Source organism: Palaemon carinicauda, chromosome 15 (genome assembly GCF_036898095.1).
Source record: "Palaemon carinicauda isolate YSFRI2023 chromosome 15, ASM3689809v2, whole genome shotgun sequence".
Classification (NCBI taxonomy): Eukaryota; Metazoa; Arthropoda; class Malacostraca; order Decapoda; family Palaemonidae; genus Palaemon; species Palaemon carinicauda.
Genome location: NC_090739.1, coordinates 134272456 through 134289941, shown reverse-complemented (window position 1 = coordinate 134289941; position 17486 = coordinate 134272456). Strand labels below are relative to the sequence as shown.

The following is a 17486-nucleotide window of genomic DNA, read 5'->3' as shown; positions in this document are numbered from 1 at the left end:
AGTACTAACATAACTAGCACACAGGGTGCAGAAATTCGTCTCAAAGTATCCATACGCTATCCATGCAGTTTTTACTGTATGTATACATAGCCAGACAGACAGACACACTGAAATAGAAATTAATATTTTAATCTTATAATTTAGGCATGGCAAGTTTATATAATAATATAACTTCGAACTGAATGACATGAGAGAAAATCTTTGAGCTCAATGCATGGGTTAGAGCTTTTCTTGAAACTTTTTGGAAAATATGCAAGAACCTGCTAAAGTAGTGGTAGTGGAATGTTGTAGAAGTTAGTGTTTATTATTAGTCTATGATTGGAAATGTTTTATTGTCATTTAATGAATGAACAGCCTTCATATTAGAAGAGATCACCAAAGTAAGAAGATTTAGTAAAGGAGTGATTTAAATTTCTGAGCTGTTCACTCATTTTCACACTGACACTGAGTATGGGTCAAAGTGGATAAGGGTTGTTTGTAGATTGTGTAGTTTGCATTGTGATAAAAATATTTGGTGTATAATATATTTTCTTCATAATTATAGGAAATTGTAAGCAATTTATCCTATACAGAATTTTATTGGTTTATCATTAAAATTGTTAATGTATATAATGATTAAAATGTCTTTGATTGTTTAAATGTAAAGTTATTGTGAATATAAACCATTGTGTATCTTTGATGCTTGAAGATATTGGTCAACTAAAATGTAGCTGAATAAAGTATCCTAGTCAAATTCATGCTCTTTCAAAGGAGCGAGTAATGTCCCTAAATTGTGATATTCGATATTTTGCTTTTTTCATCATTAGTGAATTTCCTTATATTTTAATCTTAAGACTTCTATATTTTATAAGATCTGGAGGATTTTGTTAAATTTTTCAACAAACTATTTGTTTTGGTTCCGTGAAAGTTGGTGATGTTGACAGGATAGTTTATTTTATACAATTGATTCCACACCTTTAAGGAGACCTTAATCAATTATTATTATTGTTATTACTAGCTAAGCTACAATCCTAGTTGGAAAAGCAAGATGCTAAAAGACTAATGGGTTCAGGTTCTTGATCACTGGATTTCTCATAGAATTTATGTGCACATTTGTAAGCCTCCAAATTAAATCTAGATGATTCTGTAGAGCTGTCATTTAATGATTCTCCCCTCATTTGTCACAGTAAGTTACGTAAATTCTTGACAATTTATTACATCATTCTACAAGCACAGTAGTTTGTTAAGTCTTTTAATAAAGTTTTTTTTTCATGCCAAAGTCTTTCAAGCTGAAACAGGCCTAAATGAAGAGAATACTATATTTGTATAGATTCATATCAATATAGCAGTAGACATAACAGTGCAGTGTTTTACTGTTTTGTGCCTACTTTATCCAAGTTGGTCTGTTCTCCTGTCAAAAGTGCATCATTTTGATATTTCTGTGCCCACTTTTTTCGAGTTCTTCCCTCAACAGACTGCCAGCCACTGTCCTCACTAGAGATTGAGGGAGATTTTAGCAGTTGAAAAATAAAATCATTGCACATGAAAATAGTCAGACATCAATAAAGCCTTGGACATAACATTAATTTATTGGTACTTCAAGATCGTTTTTCCTAAGACGTTTAAAGATGTTCTAAATTATATGTAATACTGTATTGAGAAAAAAGTATTTGATGTTCAATTATATAAATGAAGTACACATATAGCTAAAAATTTGATATTTCAATGGTATTCATCTGTTCTCTTGTTTGTGGGTACATTTGGGCACACTACTCTATCTAATTACTCTTCCTCTTGTTTGTTTAAGTTTTTAGAGTATATATTGGAAATATTTATATTAATGTTGTTTCTGTTCTTAAAATATTTTATTTTGCCTTGGTTCCTTTCCTCCCTGGGCTATTTTCCCTGTTGGGGCCCCCACGCTTATAACATCGTGCTTTTCCAACTAAGGTTGTAGCTATGCAATTTATAATAATAATGATGATGTTAATAATAATAACAATAAATAATAATAATAATAATTATAATAATAATAGTAAGAAGAAGAAGAAATGAAGTTATTACCAATACACAGAGCAAGGAGCATGACCAATTTCACAGCTAGGGTTAAGTTAAGTGCTTGCTGGGGGGTTGGAAAAGAATATTTTGACCATTTATAGCAGTCATATTTGGTCAAGCACTTAAGAAGAAAATCAGGGGGATCCTAAAGAATATTTTAGTAACTAATAACTATGATTAAGAATATTTTATTTTGTGAAATGAAGGGAAATGTTTATTAGTTTCTAACCTACTTATAATGATAATATATCATAACATACAGTACTTACATATTAAAAACCATATAACCATAGGCAAACAATTTTTTTTTTCAATGAGACCTTACTCAAGGTCATTTCATGGACATTTTGAGGTTACTTTAACCAATGTGCAACTCATTTAAATTTATATACATTAGTCATTCATAATTATAAATTTATTTTTGAGAAACATATTCAGTATCTCTCATCAGGTTCACTGAACACTTGTACAATGAGAAAGTCTTTCAATCCCTAGGAAATAATTTTACAGTATTCAGCCGTATTTAAAACATTGTTTTGTTTTTGGATAAATCATTAGCAATTGACTCCCATTATTGTCAGGCAAAAACAATGAAGATTATTAAATTCCTTGACCTTTATCCTGATATTAATATTTAACACTGTCATTTACCAAATTTATTGCCCACTCTGTTGAAGGTTAATCTTTATTCTGACCACTCCCAGTTATCAGATTTTTTCAGATTATACGATCCATAACATTTTCACATTATGCTATCCATAACACAGTGCTAATTATGCAGTTAATTCTAACAGCTTAGCATTTTCTTACGTCAAGCTTAATACGATGCTGTATTCAAGAAGTTATATTCTTATGATTAAATAATGGAGTGAACTTCCTAATCATATACTGTATTTGGGTTGATCGATTTTCACAAGTTCAAATTTCATGCAAATGTTTTTCTGTTGAGTAAGTTGACATAAGTATCATTTCATTGCTTTCTTATTTTTGTCATTTCTCATTCCAAGTTTATTCTTCTTGGATTTCTTTCCACCACAATTTTTACCCTGTTGGGCTTTATAACTAGCATTCTATTCATAGAATTGTGGTTACAGCTTGGCTTTGAATACTGTAATAGTAATAATATATAGTTTTACTCATACAAATACATAATTTTTTAATAGTTCACTGCTGTAGTAATTTGAGATGAAGGCTTCAAAATCAGATTATTTTTATGGTTGACCACTTTAAATACTGTACTGGAATTACTAGCCCAAGTAAGACAATGGTTTTTATAAGTCATAAAAGTTGTACATAATTAATGTACTATGTTCTTATTACATTATATATTGTAATATTATTAGATAGTTTAACCAGACTAGTATAAATGTGGATTTATATAGGCTGTATTGGCTCTGGTGATGAAATACAACTGTATATGGAAATGCGTGTACTGTACAGTACCATAGCCTTTGTAAAAAAAAAGCAAGATATATTTGTTCACCAGACTAACAAACCTTCTGTTATTTATACATGGATATGTCTTTCAGAAAAGTCTAATTGTCTACCTTCCAGCTTTGCTGAAAGATATATCCATATATAAATAACTACAGGTTTGTATTAGTTAGGGAAAAATACAAATTATCTACGAATTTATCATTTTCTTTGTTAGCGTTGTGCCCTTAAATAGTGGTTGAACGTTGAAACCAATTTGTTACTTTACTTTTGTAATTTTTCCAAAGTGATGTCACGTGTTTCTTCTTCCTCTAGATCTTCGACAAGAACTTTGCGTCAAAGAAAAAGATGATGTAGAGCCAGATAATGACAAAGCTTTACAACAGCAACAGAGCAAATATCACCTTGATCTACAATCACCGCAAAAACCAGTGTCCTCAACCAAATTGCCTACAGAAGAGTCCATTGTTGATTCTAATAAACTTGTTTCAACTACACAAATAACAGAGTCTGTTCCAAGCACACATGTTAGATGTAAGTTTTTTTCAAGTTTCATTGCTTAGTTTTTATGATTTTTATTCAGTTTTTTACTTTATGTAAAGATTGAAATTATCCCTCAAACCTAAACAGTAAAATCTATTCCTGTAATAGAATATATAATAGTGGGTTCTTGTTTTACGTGTAAATTGCACAAAGTCTGAGTATCACTTTGCTAAATGTTTTCACCTTTTGAGCTCCAATCCTTCATCAGGAAATTTGGCACTAAAGTCCCAGGCCACGTTTTGGGACATTTAATCCAACTTTGCTTAAAAACTCTCCAAGGTAGAACTTTAAAACTTTATCTGTCACATAGCTTAATAATTTTCCTTTCCATTGATGCATATTACATATTGTAGAATATTTATATGCATAGATTAATTACAATGAAAAAACATCCAGTGGCAGTGAAGGGAGTAGAAACATCCTGACGTAGAATGTAATCCAATGGAGCTCAAAGGGCTTTTTACACAGTTTGAAATACAGTATCACATTTACTACTAGCAAAGTAGCAAGTCATATAGTTTGTATATGTATATTGCATACTGTATTCGAGTGCATACGTATCCGCAACCTAGTCTCCAGGTGTAAAAGTTTAAGAGTACTCTCGTGGGATTTTTTTTATATACATCGGCGTAGTTTTTATAGGGCTACTTTTTTATTTGTCAAGTTCGATTTGCATACGACTTACGTTCCAGTGATACAGAATCAATTAAACCTGGTGAAATGGGACGATCCTCACCATTTGCTTCAGTATCTCACTGGAAGTAGCTTTTCTGAATGTATCTTTTCATGGATGCTTTCTAAAAGGTTGGAAGGCGACTGTTGATTTTCTTCATCTCAAAGGAAGAATCAACACTGCATATCAATCGCCTGGAAATCTTGGCTGTTTTCAAGGCACTTGAGGCCCAAAAAACTGGTGATATGGAAGTGCTTGTCTATTTATTCAGACAACATGGCTGCACTGGCTTACTTTCGTAAATAAAGAGGGATCGGGACGGAATCTCTTTCTGATGGCGGAAGTTCTCTTAACGTTGACGATGCTGAGGACGATTTCAGGTAAGTTGAAAGTTGTAGCAGATCATTTTAGCAGGAAGTGACAGATTCTTCTAAATGATTGGTTTTTGCATTCTTTAGTGTATCAGGGGATTCGGAATTGGTGGAGAAGACCGAACATGGGCACATTTTCAACCTCTAAACAAGAAGATAGAGCTGTATAGCTCTCAAATTCTATATCCATTGATATAGAAGGATTGGTTGAATCTAGATCTATATGCTTTTCTTCCATTTTCAATGATTTACCAAGGCACTTCCCCCAATTTTTGGGGGTAGCCGACGTCAAAAAGAAAGAACCAAAAGCAGGCTTTTCTTCTCTTTGTTCATCCCAGCCTGGTGAGGGATTCAGCTGAGTTTGGTTGGTACTGCTAGGTTGCCACATCCCACCCTCCCCTGTAATACTTTGTAAAATTCATTCCTGTGTCACATAAGGGCTGGGAAGTTTTGTTTGGACAAAAACTGAAAACTGGGACTGCTAGGGTACCACAGGCCACCCTCCCTGTAATACCTCATAAAATTCATTTCTGTCACATGAGGGCTGGAAGGTTTTGTTTGAACAAAACTGAAAACATAAGGGAAAGGTTCTTAATCTGTTCTGTGAGGTTAGGATTTCAAATCGTTCTTTCTCCAAGACACTAACCAGCTTCGAGAGACAAACAATATTAATATCTGCCGAGCATGGAAATAAGTGATTTTATTATTAAAATTCTGCATTTTAAAACCATCAGATATTTGTCATCAATTCCTATTTAGCTATTATGTACAGGACCTGTATAGTGCTGATGTTTATTATTTCTTGTTTTTGTCTCTGTAGTGCTAAATTGAAAATGAAATAACACAGGAGAGGAAAATAAGATCTGATCAGAAAGCATTGGGACATTTATGTGATATTACTACTTGTGCTTTGCCATTCCATTTATAACCGTGTTCTTATTTTTGTGTATAAATTGTTTAGAACATTTTACTTATGCTAGTTGGAAAGAAACGCTTAGAGCTAAAATATTCTTTTCTCTCATCAGAATTGTAGTTATTATTCCGTTATATAGATATATGTTGGCAGTTGAATTTTCTGGTGGTTTTATAATGGTTCTAATGCTCACATACACTTTTTTTTACAATTATATACTGAGTTTTATTAAAGTTGAGAGTACATATGCAGTGTAAATTTAATCATGGTAACTCAAGAACCCACTGTATTTAAGGCATGGAGCGGAGGTGAGATTTGGTTTATTTATTTTGCAATATCTTTATATTAGTTATTTAGAAATCCATTTTATTGTTTCATCACTAAGAGGTAAGGTTTGTTTTATACAATCCATGAATTGTAAGTTGCCTTCATCTGGGTTTGAATAGATTGCAGAAAAGGGTAAAAGAAAATGTCCCTGCTCTCCCTTGCCTGGCCTAGTCATCATCTTGGTGGCCTATGCTTCATTTCAGCATATGAATAAGTGCGGTAACCATTGTCCAGTCCTTTGCCCATTAGTGTTGTGCCAGTGTTCTATTGCAAGTCTTTTTCATCCCTGTTTTCTTTTTGCTTCAGTATGTTTTTTTTTGGTTAACACTGCTCTATTGTAATTGGAGAACTATAATGAAGATCTTTTCATGGTCATATGAAGTGTTTTGTTTGGAGTTACAGTATCAACTTGCCGGAGAATCGAGTAGGCTTTGCAGCGGTTCCACTGATTACTATATTCTTTATAATCTCATATATGGTATTTCTCTCACTTGTTGGTTTTATGTAGCCAAGAATTAGTTCATTTATTAGTTTTAAATTAAATATAATCTTGGAATATTTTCATTTTTCTGGTTTATCATTTGTAAATACTAATCAATTAAGTATTACTTATTCAGAAAGGTTAGCCCGTTTTTGGTTATCAATTTGCATTGTTAGCATACTAAGGCTTTATTTATGTTTCACTTTCTGTCAAGAAGCACTTCTCATCATGCTGTCACGCTGGGAAGGATAGCCAACTTTATGATATAGGTAACTCACATGTTTGCAGCCAGTCGGCTCAAGCTTTTGCTAACGTTAATACCTCTGGTAGCGCTGACAACCAGCTAGCTTGAGCTTTTATCCACTGTGCAACCTTCACCTGCAGTGGAAGTGACTTGAGAAGTAGCTTGTGAAGGTGGCTTTGATCCACAGACTTTGCTGTGGGCTGGGACCTCTCAAGCTAGATGCATGTAGGTTATAAAGTATTCTTGCGGAGATAAGGTTTTCTGAGGGGGCACATCCACCATTGCTGCTATATTCCGGAGATCCCCAACTAATTTCTACAAAGTAAAGTGAGCCAAGTTTCCACTTGGTGGTACCAGTTTTTACTACTGCACATGATGTTCTATTCCACAGATAGATTGCCGTCGTCTTCATCTTCCTGAGGCAAGACTTGAAACTCTGCCTCCTAGCCATCAAAGCCACAGATCATCCCTTGCCTCTGTCATGATATTCAAGTACCTAGACTCAAGGAGATCAATTGAGATTTCTCGTAACTGTTAAGGCACTTCAGCCAAACCTCTCTGAAGACCGCATGGAGACCTCTCAGGTGGATCATTCTATGAATCTATGTGGAATGCATCCCACTAGGATTTCATCTTCATGACAGTGTTAATGTTAGCATTGCACTTTTAGAGGGCGAGCAAGCTCCACACTTCGACGTAGATCATAACCAAAATGGAAAACTGGAAATCTATGGGGCTATCCTTTGTCAAGTAAATCGTGGCGAAAGAACCATAAAGCTGGTCATTTTGACATTGGCCATCCCCATTGCTATTCAAGGTTTGTATACAGCTGAGGGACACCCATTGCTCTTCCTTGTTAGGTCCTTAAGGGAGTACTTCTGGAGGGCTGCATCATCATCATCTGAGCTCCATCCTTGAGGGTTTTCTTGAGGACAGAGGAGGGGAAAACACCAACTTCTTACAATGCTATCTCTTTCTGCATCAAGTGTGTGGTTATCAAAATCTGTAAATGCCCTTCGAGATATGATTTTGTCCAATGAAAGGTTAAGGCTCATGAAGTCAACCAGTATCCCTTTCCATTAGCCTTCAAACACAAATACTAATATATCAACCATTTCCAAGGCAGGATTGTAGAGGCAGAAATCCACCTGTGCCATATTTTGTCTGAGAGACCTCACCCACAAATACCAAGATACCTGTATCTTTGGCCTCTGGTTGCAGCTGGTCAAGTTGTAATAATGACAGATGGGAATTTATCTATTGGTTCTCTTTCACTGTTATAATTTCTTTCTATAGCTTTCACAGAGGTTAGTAGCAAGGCTGGAGGTTAGTAACATTTTACGAGATAGTAGTCCTTGATTTACTTCATTTGGCACCAAGAACATGAATGCTGTACTGGCCATTGACCTATTAAGCAATCTGAGTGGTACCCCACTTGTAAGAACTGGTCCTTTCCTTCGGAGTAGCATTGATCTCGTCCACCCAACCTCATAATGTACATTCGGGTAACTTATGATTAATGAGTTGTATTGAACAAACAAGTTTTTCTATGTTGCAAAACAGTTTTTTCAGTATACAGATCCATTAATCATAAGATATTAAATTTTCCTTTCCCTTAGAGCTCTTAGGTTGATAAGGTCAGTCCAGATGAAGCGTACATCTTTAATTTTATATTTTTCTGAATGTGACTGGGAGTGTTTCTCAAAGGGTAAAGGCAACTTATGATCAGTGGGTTTGTATATTGAAAAACATGTTTATGACATAAACGCATCACTTAATCAAAGGTTGTGAAAGGGACATGAGAGATCTCATGCTTTGGAACCGTACTTATGCCTAAATATATATTAGAACATTTTATTATGTCTGTATATTTTTAATTTGTAATATTAAGAAAGTTTTAGGCCTCATCAATAAAATGCATTTTAAAGTTTTGTCCTTGTTGTGTAGGTTGGGCGCTCAGAAAGTATTTATTAAGTAGAAAATGTATCAACTGGAATTTTGTCCATGTATAGACCTCCAGTTTTTTAACTTGATTTTTTACAATTCGTAGAAAAACAAATTGTATTATTAACTTATTTTTTGAGTTTTTGGTTTTTTTACAATTTATAGAAAAACATGAATATTGTATTATTAAATTGAGTTTTTTGAGCTTTTGATTATATTGTATTATTAAATTGAGTTTTGTCAATGTATAGACCTGCATTATTTGAATTTTTGGTTTTTCACAATTCTTAGAAAAACATGAATATTGCATTATTTATTAACTTGAGTTTTGTCAATGTTTAGACCTCCATTTTTGAGCTTTTGATTTTTTATAATTCGTAGAAAAACATGAATATTGTATTATTGAGTTTTTTCAATGTCTAGACCTCCATTTTTTAAGCTTTTGATTTTTTACAATTCGTAGAAAAACATGAATATTGTATTGATAATTCAATTGGTAATTTTTTTCAGCTCATACCCTGCACAATATAAACAATGGTAATATCCCTTTGACTCCCTCAGCCAGGATATCAGCACTGAATATTGTTGGTGATCTATTAAGAAAAGTTGGGGTGAGTATTTTGAATGTTTAGTTTTTTACATCTTAATATTTTAATCTCATTTTTATGTTGTGATAGCTCTATATATTTTTGTTTTTTATTAGGTTTTTATATTGCGCTTTTCCAGTTTTACTTCTTTCACTGAGATTTTTATATTCTTAATCATTTATGTTTATGCCAAGAGGATTAGACAATGCTTTCAAATTATGTTCATGCACAAGACTAGAAGAGTTACTATTCTGTTCTTATTGCTAAGATGCAAGCATCATATGAATACCAACATTTACTCATTGAAGCTGCAATAAGTTTTGTAAAATATTGGGATTTAACTTTCAATGAACCACAGGAATTTAAGATTCATAAACAGAATATATAGAAATTACTTGAGGCGACTAAATTGTGTGGTTTTGAATTAGCTAAGATAAGCTTTTAATCCTATTATAAGCTCTCTTGCTCCGGCCTTTCCTCAAAGTTCAGGTGGAATAAAAAAAGGGTTGAATAGCTGCTGAAAATTAGGAAAGTCATCGTTAGATGATCATCACTTTCCTTGACAAGTCCACAGGAAGAGTTAGTTAGTAAATGGTGGTACACTATTATAACAGGTTATAGAGTGAAAAAATGCCAGATATATAAAAATAATTTTAGTATGATGTTGGTGTCCTTGAAAGACAGGCACTTGGTCCTTTATTCTTTATAATAGCGATAGAAAATTTACTGAGTGTAGAAAAACAGGTTCCTTAGAGCTAGTAAATGCAGATAAATTGTAGGTAACTACAACATGAGAGCTCTTTTTTAAGATATTGAAAGAGGGGAGTAGAATGGCAAAGAAAAAATTGAATAGGGGAGAACGAGACTGTCACCAACAGATTCAGAAAAAGTTTAAAAAAGAAAATAGATGCATTGCTCTGTAAGAAGGAAGAATCCAGTCATAAATATCAAAACAATGGGGGGGAACTGATGAAATGACATTAAAAAGAATAAGCAAGAGTTTTTTAGGACATAGAAGTTTACCATTATGCTGTATGTGAAGTCTCATCTTTGTGTGTTAGTTTGTTTTTAATAGCCTCACTGGGCTTTTCTTTCCTTGTTGGAGCCCTTGGGATTTATAGCATCCTGCTTTTCCAACTAGGGTTGTAGCTTAGTAATAATAATAATAAAGTGTCTTCCTTTACTAAATATGTTGACATTACTGAGATTGTTTGCTGTTTATGAAATGAGAGTTAGCTAAAAGAAATTGTAATTTTATGTTGTTAGATTCATCATCATCATCTCCTCCTACACCAATTGATGCGAAGGGCCTCTGTTAGATTTCCCCAGTCATTTCTATCTTGAGCTTTTAAATCAATATTTCTCCATTCATCATCTCCCATGTCATGCTTCATAGTCCTCAGCCATGTAGGGCTGGGCCTTCCAACTCTTCTAGTGCCTTGTGAAGCCCAGTTAAAAGTTTGGCGAACTAATCTCTGTGGGGAGTGCAAAGAACATGCTCAAACCATCTCCCTCTAACCTTCATCATGATCTCATCCACATATGTCACTCGAATAATCTCTCTTATAGTTTTATTTCTAATCCTGTCCTCCATTTAATTCCCAATATTCTTCTGATTGCTTTGTTCCCAAATCTACAAAATCTATTGGATATTGTTTCATTGTCATACCGTGACTCATGTCCATACAGTAACACTTACCCACTAAATTTATATATAGCCTGAATTTTATATGTAATTTCAGGCGATTTGATTTCCAAATTTTACTTACCTAACCATTATCTGATTTGCTTTCTTTTTCAATCTTCATTAAACTCCAATTCTAAAGACCCTGTTCCTAAATTGATTGATTCGTTACTGTATCGAAGATCCATCACATTAGGTTAAAAGCTGACATTGCAGAATAATGAATGCGATGATATGGATTAAAACAGATTAAGCCAATAGTTGGTTTGTGATGTCCTTCATTTAAAAAATAATGCCATTATTATGGCCTAGTATCCATCACACATGTGACCAGCTTCTTACTTTATGAATAGCTGCTTACAAACACACACAATTTTTCCAATTGTCCACTTTTCAACTTACAACTTATATTAGTGCTGTATGACACCCTAGACCCCATAAGTCGTCATCGTTATCATTATCATCCCAACTTAAGTATAGTTTAAACAAAGAATTGTATCAGAATCTTCATATGAGTTTATTTGAAGAGTTACAATGTATGAAATGAGATATATTGTAATGAATTAATTAAAATCATCCCCCTTTAGGTTGGATTTATTAGATTTAGAATTGTCAATTAATTAGTCTGGTTAAACTATATTATAAGAATAGTCTTTTGTCAAAAAGATTTTGTGCAGGTCTCAATTTGTGTTGGAAGTAAGTACTATTCTTGGGAATAGTACTCACTCCTAAATTGTCAGAAATAACCATGTTCGAATCAGTTTACCGTATATTTCTGCGTATAAGATGACCTTCATAAATTTATTGAAATTTGCCCAAATTTTTTTACCTCGTTTGATCTAAACGTCGTCTTATACGTGGATATATATTTTACAGTAATAAATCTCTGGGATATCACCCTTATTCTTCTCTCTCCATTGTACTGTATTGAAGGTTACACTGGAATCCTTAGTGCAGTCTATGTGATTCCAGCTGCATTGCTCTCTTTTTTACCTTTCACCTTATGGGTTTAGTCTCTTCCTACCCACCTGTCCAGCTCCTTTCAATATTTCTTTATCCAAATCCTTCTTTTCATATTTCTTTATCGAAATCTTACCCACTAATGATGAGTTAGGAAATGGAACATGATAGTCTGGTTAAATATCTACAATATAATAATACAATAATGATTTATACTTTTATAATGATTACGATTATTAGAATAAAGAATATTCCTCATATGATGAGGAAAAGGACTGTGTATTTAGATATTCCTTTAAAATGAGCTCATTGAAGTTTCTTTATTGTCTGCTATTATTATTATTACTTGTTAAGCTACAACCCTAGTAGGAAAAGCAGGATGCTATAAGCCCAGGGGCTCTAACAGGAAAAATAAACCAGTGAGTAAAGGAAAAAAGGAAAAGGTGTACCCTAAAGAAAGAAAACTGCAATCCAAGACAGTGGAAGATCGCTTGTTACTTGTCTTAAGGTGTTTTACCATTTTATATCTTTCAATGCCTAGAAGTATTTCAGTAAGGCATTCTCTTGTAACCATCAACAGTTTTATTCATAACTGGTGCTCATTCAGCTGTAAAATGGAATAAGTTTCCTATGCTTTGGGTAATTTTTAACTAGGCAACAAATACTGTATGCAATTGTTAATTGTTATTTTGTTACCATCATTATTTTCCTTAAACTAAATACAGTATTCTCTTACCTGGCTTTACTGCTTATTGGTTCTGATGGTTTCAATTGTAGGTTACTTTTAGGCAGTCTCATACTTGATCCTCTTTGCTGTTATCAATTTCTTAGGAATTCCTTGCTGGCATTTACCATTCTAAATATTAAGTTCATATGTATGTTGCCCAGCTATCTAAAGGTGTGATGAAACGGTATATATCTTGATAAGGTTTTTTTTTAACAGTTAATTCTTGCACACAATCAGTTGCTTAAAGATTTATTTCAGAAGCAGGTCTCCTGAAAGCTATTTAACTTCTATGAGGACATATTTGCTTTTATGGTTTTAAATTGAATATTCTTTTATTTATTGATAACAAACGATATCAGCATCAATGACCTTTGATTTTTGGAATACTAGAAGACTCTAAATCAATTTTTAAGTTGATTCTTGCACAGAATTAGTTGCTTTTAGATTTATTTCAGAAACAGGTCTTCTGAAAGCTATATAAAATTTATAAGGACATCTTTGCTTTTATGGTTTTAAATTGAATAATCTTTTATTTATAACAAACGATATCGGGGTCAATGACAATGACCATGGTCTTGATGCCTTGTGGCAGTGCCTATTTTCTTCCATTTCGGTAAACGTTTGTTTAGTGCTTGCCAAACGATACGGTGCCAGATGCCGGAATCTGGCGAACACTGGCAAAGTTCTGGACGGAAGACTTTTGATTTTCAGGATACCAGAAAAACTCTAAATTATTCGATCTAATCCTTGCCATACTAGGCTTGACCTTGTATGTACACATGCAACAAGATCTTTATATTGAAAGACACATAGGAAGCAAATCGTAAATAAAGAGAGTGCTGTAGTGTTACAAATTTTATTATACTTGTATACTAAAAGGCGTAAACATTTCACTCATCTTTTCCTCTGTGCCACACTATAATGACTGCGTGAAGACATTTATAGAATTGTATGCATATCTAGTCAAATCTTTAACATGAGGAATATCTAGTTGTTTACATATTCTGTGTATAATACATATTATTCAATCATGTTCTATACCAAATACAGTAGTATAAGATGAAAACTAAAGTAGTTTGCATAGTAAGGACTTCTCAACATGCCTGCCTATACTAACACGTATAGACAAGTTGACGAACAGAGACTGGACGTTGACGAGATGGGCTCACCGTATCATTCTTCTCCACCGTCCACGTGCACGTTCGGTTGTGTTGAGGTGGTGATTCGAAGTATCAAAGAACAGGACCATCCCCATTTGTGTTTTTGATCCCCAAAGACGTCCATGAGTTTTTCCAGAGGTGCGGGTAGTTATCGTTGGTTTGAACTACCAAATACCCATTTCATCTGGTTCGACTTTGACTTCCTTTTCATGGCAGGCCAGTAAATGCAAGTTTCATAGAAGGGTTGATTATTACTCTCCTTTATGGAAAAGAGTGAGAGATAAGACTTCCAAATTTGAAATAAGGAAGGACATGGAAGCAAGAATGGACACACAGATGAGAATGTAGTGGCAGTGAATGCAAGAATGGGAGCACCAGTAGAGGGGACTTTTAAATTCTTATAATTAAAAGAGTGTTTACAAGGAGACTTTTATTCAAGCAGTGGATTCTGTTATGGAAAGTTCCCATGATAGAGAAAAAGGGCCAAAGGTAAGCTTTGTCTTGTAGTAAGTTGCTGGAAGCACCGAGGTCTACGTATCCAGTCACTTTTTTTTTTCTGTAGGGCATTTATTCAAGAAATAAAAGGAGAACTGTTTGACCCAAAGATTATCAAGAGCATCTCTTTAAACCTTCAAAGTAAAGATACACATGATCTTATGACACAGGCAAGCAGACCTCAAATATTTCAAGCACCAACACTTCTTAAGGAAAGTGTGTCTCATTCGCAGTAGCCCTTTGGATACCTGCGTTTAAGTTCAAAACAGCCAACTCAAGTTCCAAAGACGTCCTCAAAATCATAGAAAAAGGCCTTCAAGCTCTGATAGGTGCAAGACTCAAGTTCTTTTGACATCAATGGGAGGTCATGAATGTAAAGCCTTGGGTCATTCAGGTAATCAAGCAAAATTACAGGAGTCCCTTCCTGTTTTAAAGGAGTTAGCACTTTCTCTGACTTCAGTAGATCTCTATGCATAATCAAGTGGCTCAAAATGTCAGGAAGCTCTTAAACAAGTAACCGTTCTTGTGACAATAGAAGAAAACCTCAACACGTCATACTTTTACAATTGACCTTTTTTGCTGGAAAAAGCATCAAGAGGATGGAGACAGTTCTCAATGTGTTCAAGTTGAACAAATTTATATTAACCATAATATTCAACATTGAATCAAATCAATCAGTTCTTTCAGCCCTTTAAGTAGGTTATTATATTTTTAAAGTAGACTTGCTGGATGTATATTTTCGCTTCTGGGAAAGACATTTGAGTTTTGAGTTATGCACTGTGGACTGAGCACAGCTCCCAAAATTTTTATCAGGGCAATATCCCTTTTAGAGAAGTGAATACTCCCTAGAGTAATCTGAATCTGTTATATTTGGATGACTGGCTGATTCTAGAAAGAACGGTCATACGGTGCATAGAGGCCAAAATATTGATGTTTTGTTTTAAGTGAAAGTTGGGAATTGTTCTCGAGTTCATTAGTGCCTAAGAAGCCTTGGGTTCTCCTCATTGAAACTAAGATGTACATAGTTCTAACATTAACTCAATCACATTTTGAACACTATTAGTATTCTTGTAAGAACTTGGCAAGGAAAATGCTTTCTTTTGATTTTAGCTTCTGATAAAAAATTTGAGTGAACTACAAGTCTTATCCAGTTAAGTGGGCTTCTACAATAATGATACAACACTCCTGTTTATCTCGGAAATCTATGCTAAGACAGATAATAGGTCGACACCCGTAACTAGGGCAAATATTATTTAAAGTCTGGTAGAAGCTGAAGGATCAATAGAAGAGGTACCTTTATTATCTATAAGAACCTTGAAAGCATATATGCATAATGGGTTACTTTTTAGAGATAGGAGTGTATAAAAAAGCCTATAGTCTATTTTATTTCATTTTAGTCGTAGGAATTGCAACTTTGCAGCAATCAGAGACATAGCTGATGACTAAGGTATTGTCTAAAGAAACTCACTTGATCACGAAGTAGAATTAATTCATGTTAAAAATTCAGGAATGCAGCTGATGCTAAAAATATCAAAACAGAAACAAGAGACTATTACAATAAAGCTGAGTGTAAAACAATACAATGTCAATGTGGAATTATACTTGTAAAGAACAAACTCCTTTTGTCTGCTAAAAAAAAAAGAAGAATGTATAAAAATGAATGCACTGTACTGAGAGAACAACTGCAGAGAGAAAAAGAAAATTCTTGAACATACAAGAAAATAGAAATTACATTAAACGCCCATAAGCTGGAAAAAAGAAAGTCGAAGAGGAAAGTAAATTCAGGCTGTATAGTAGAAATGGAAAAATGGCATGATGACAAAAATGCACAAACAACATAATCCTGGTAGGAAGACAGAAATGAAGGCTGCTCTGTTGAATTGCACAGAGATGAAAACAATACCGTTTCTTCAGGTATATGATGTTGAATTTGTTCAATGTTGGACGTCATGAGTTGGCTTCATAGCGTGGGAGTAAGACAAATTACGAATGATTAATGGGGTTAAAGGGAACAAACAACAAGTATACAAAAGTAGCAAAGGATAATGCTGTTAAAACTCGCATTAAGACCAGATTGTGAGTTATAAAGTTCATGGAGATGTAGCATAGATGAAGGCCAAACTCAGATGGATATTCAGGGAAAATTTTTACTACAAGACAATAATGGAATAAAGAGCTGTATTATGTGATAAAAAAAAAAAAATTATGCAGTGCATGAAGGCAAAACAAAGTAAAAGAAATGGCTCTTGAATGAAAATCCTAATTTATGTTTAGAAATAATGAAGAATTAAAGATTTCTTTTATAACTGATGATTTATCCAGACCACTTCAATAATTTATAAATATTGATGTAATTTTTTTTAAGGAAATGGTAAATATTTTCCAGCTTATAACTTATGCAGTGGTAATCTTTTTAAGTAGACTATTTTCCCTTTGGTTAGGTTGTATTGAATGTTATATGTTCTTCATATTTGTTGATTATCTTTTTTAAAGTATTGACTATTGTAGTATCTTATTATGTTTACTAAATTATAAATTATAACAGTAATTATAGCTAATTGCTGCCCCAAAGGTACAGATGACATATTCAATGTTTTATGAATGAGGTGATTTGTATCTCAATATTTTTACTTATAGTTCAGTTAATGTCTTTGAAGTACTGTACAGTTCATATGTAAATTGTATTGTATATTGTACTTCATGTGGCTTTGGCATTGACATATGTGGTAAACTGGCTTTCAAGATAAAAATAAAAGATATGTGAATATTTCTTAGGTGTTCAAAACTATATTTTTGGTAGCTTGTGATATTCAACAAAAGGATACAGTTAAAGGTAATGAGATCGACTTGGCTGACCGGGATTTTGTTAAAACTTTTAGTAACATTATCGTTTTTCACAGTCTCAT

The 17486-nt window shown here is 33.6% G+C and overlaps 1 protein-coding gene across 4 annotated transcripts in view; it reads left to right on the top strand.

Moving 5' to 3' along the window:
* The window catches only part of LOC137654766 (nuclear distribution protein nudE homolog 1-like), a 166511-nt gene that overhangs the window by 136834 nt on the left and 12191 nt on the right, over nt 1-17486 (top strand). For all 4 annotated transcript variants that reach the window (XM_068388701.1, XM_068388703.1, XM_068388705.1 and 1 more), the window contains exons 6-7: nt 3787-4005; nt 9478-9578. In XM_068388701.1, coding sequence (XP_068244802.1) covers nt 3787-4005; nt 9478-9578 — 320 coding nt within the window. The remainder of the gene's footprint in view (nt 1-3786; nt 4006-9477; nt 9579-17486) is intronic.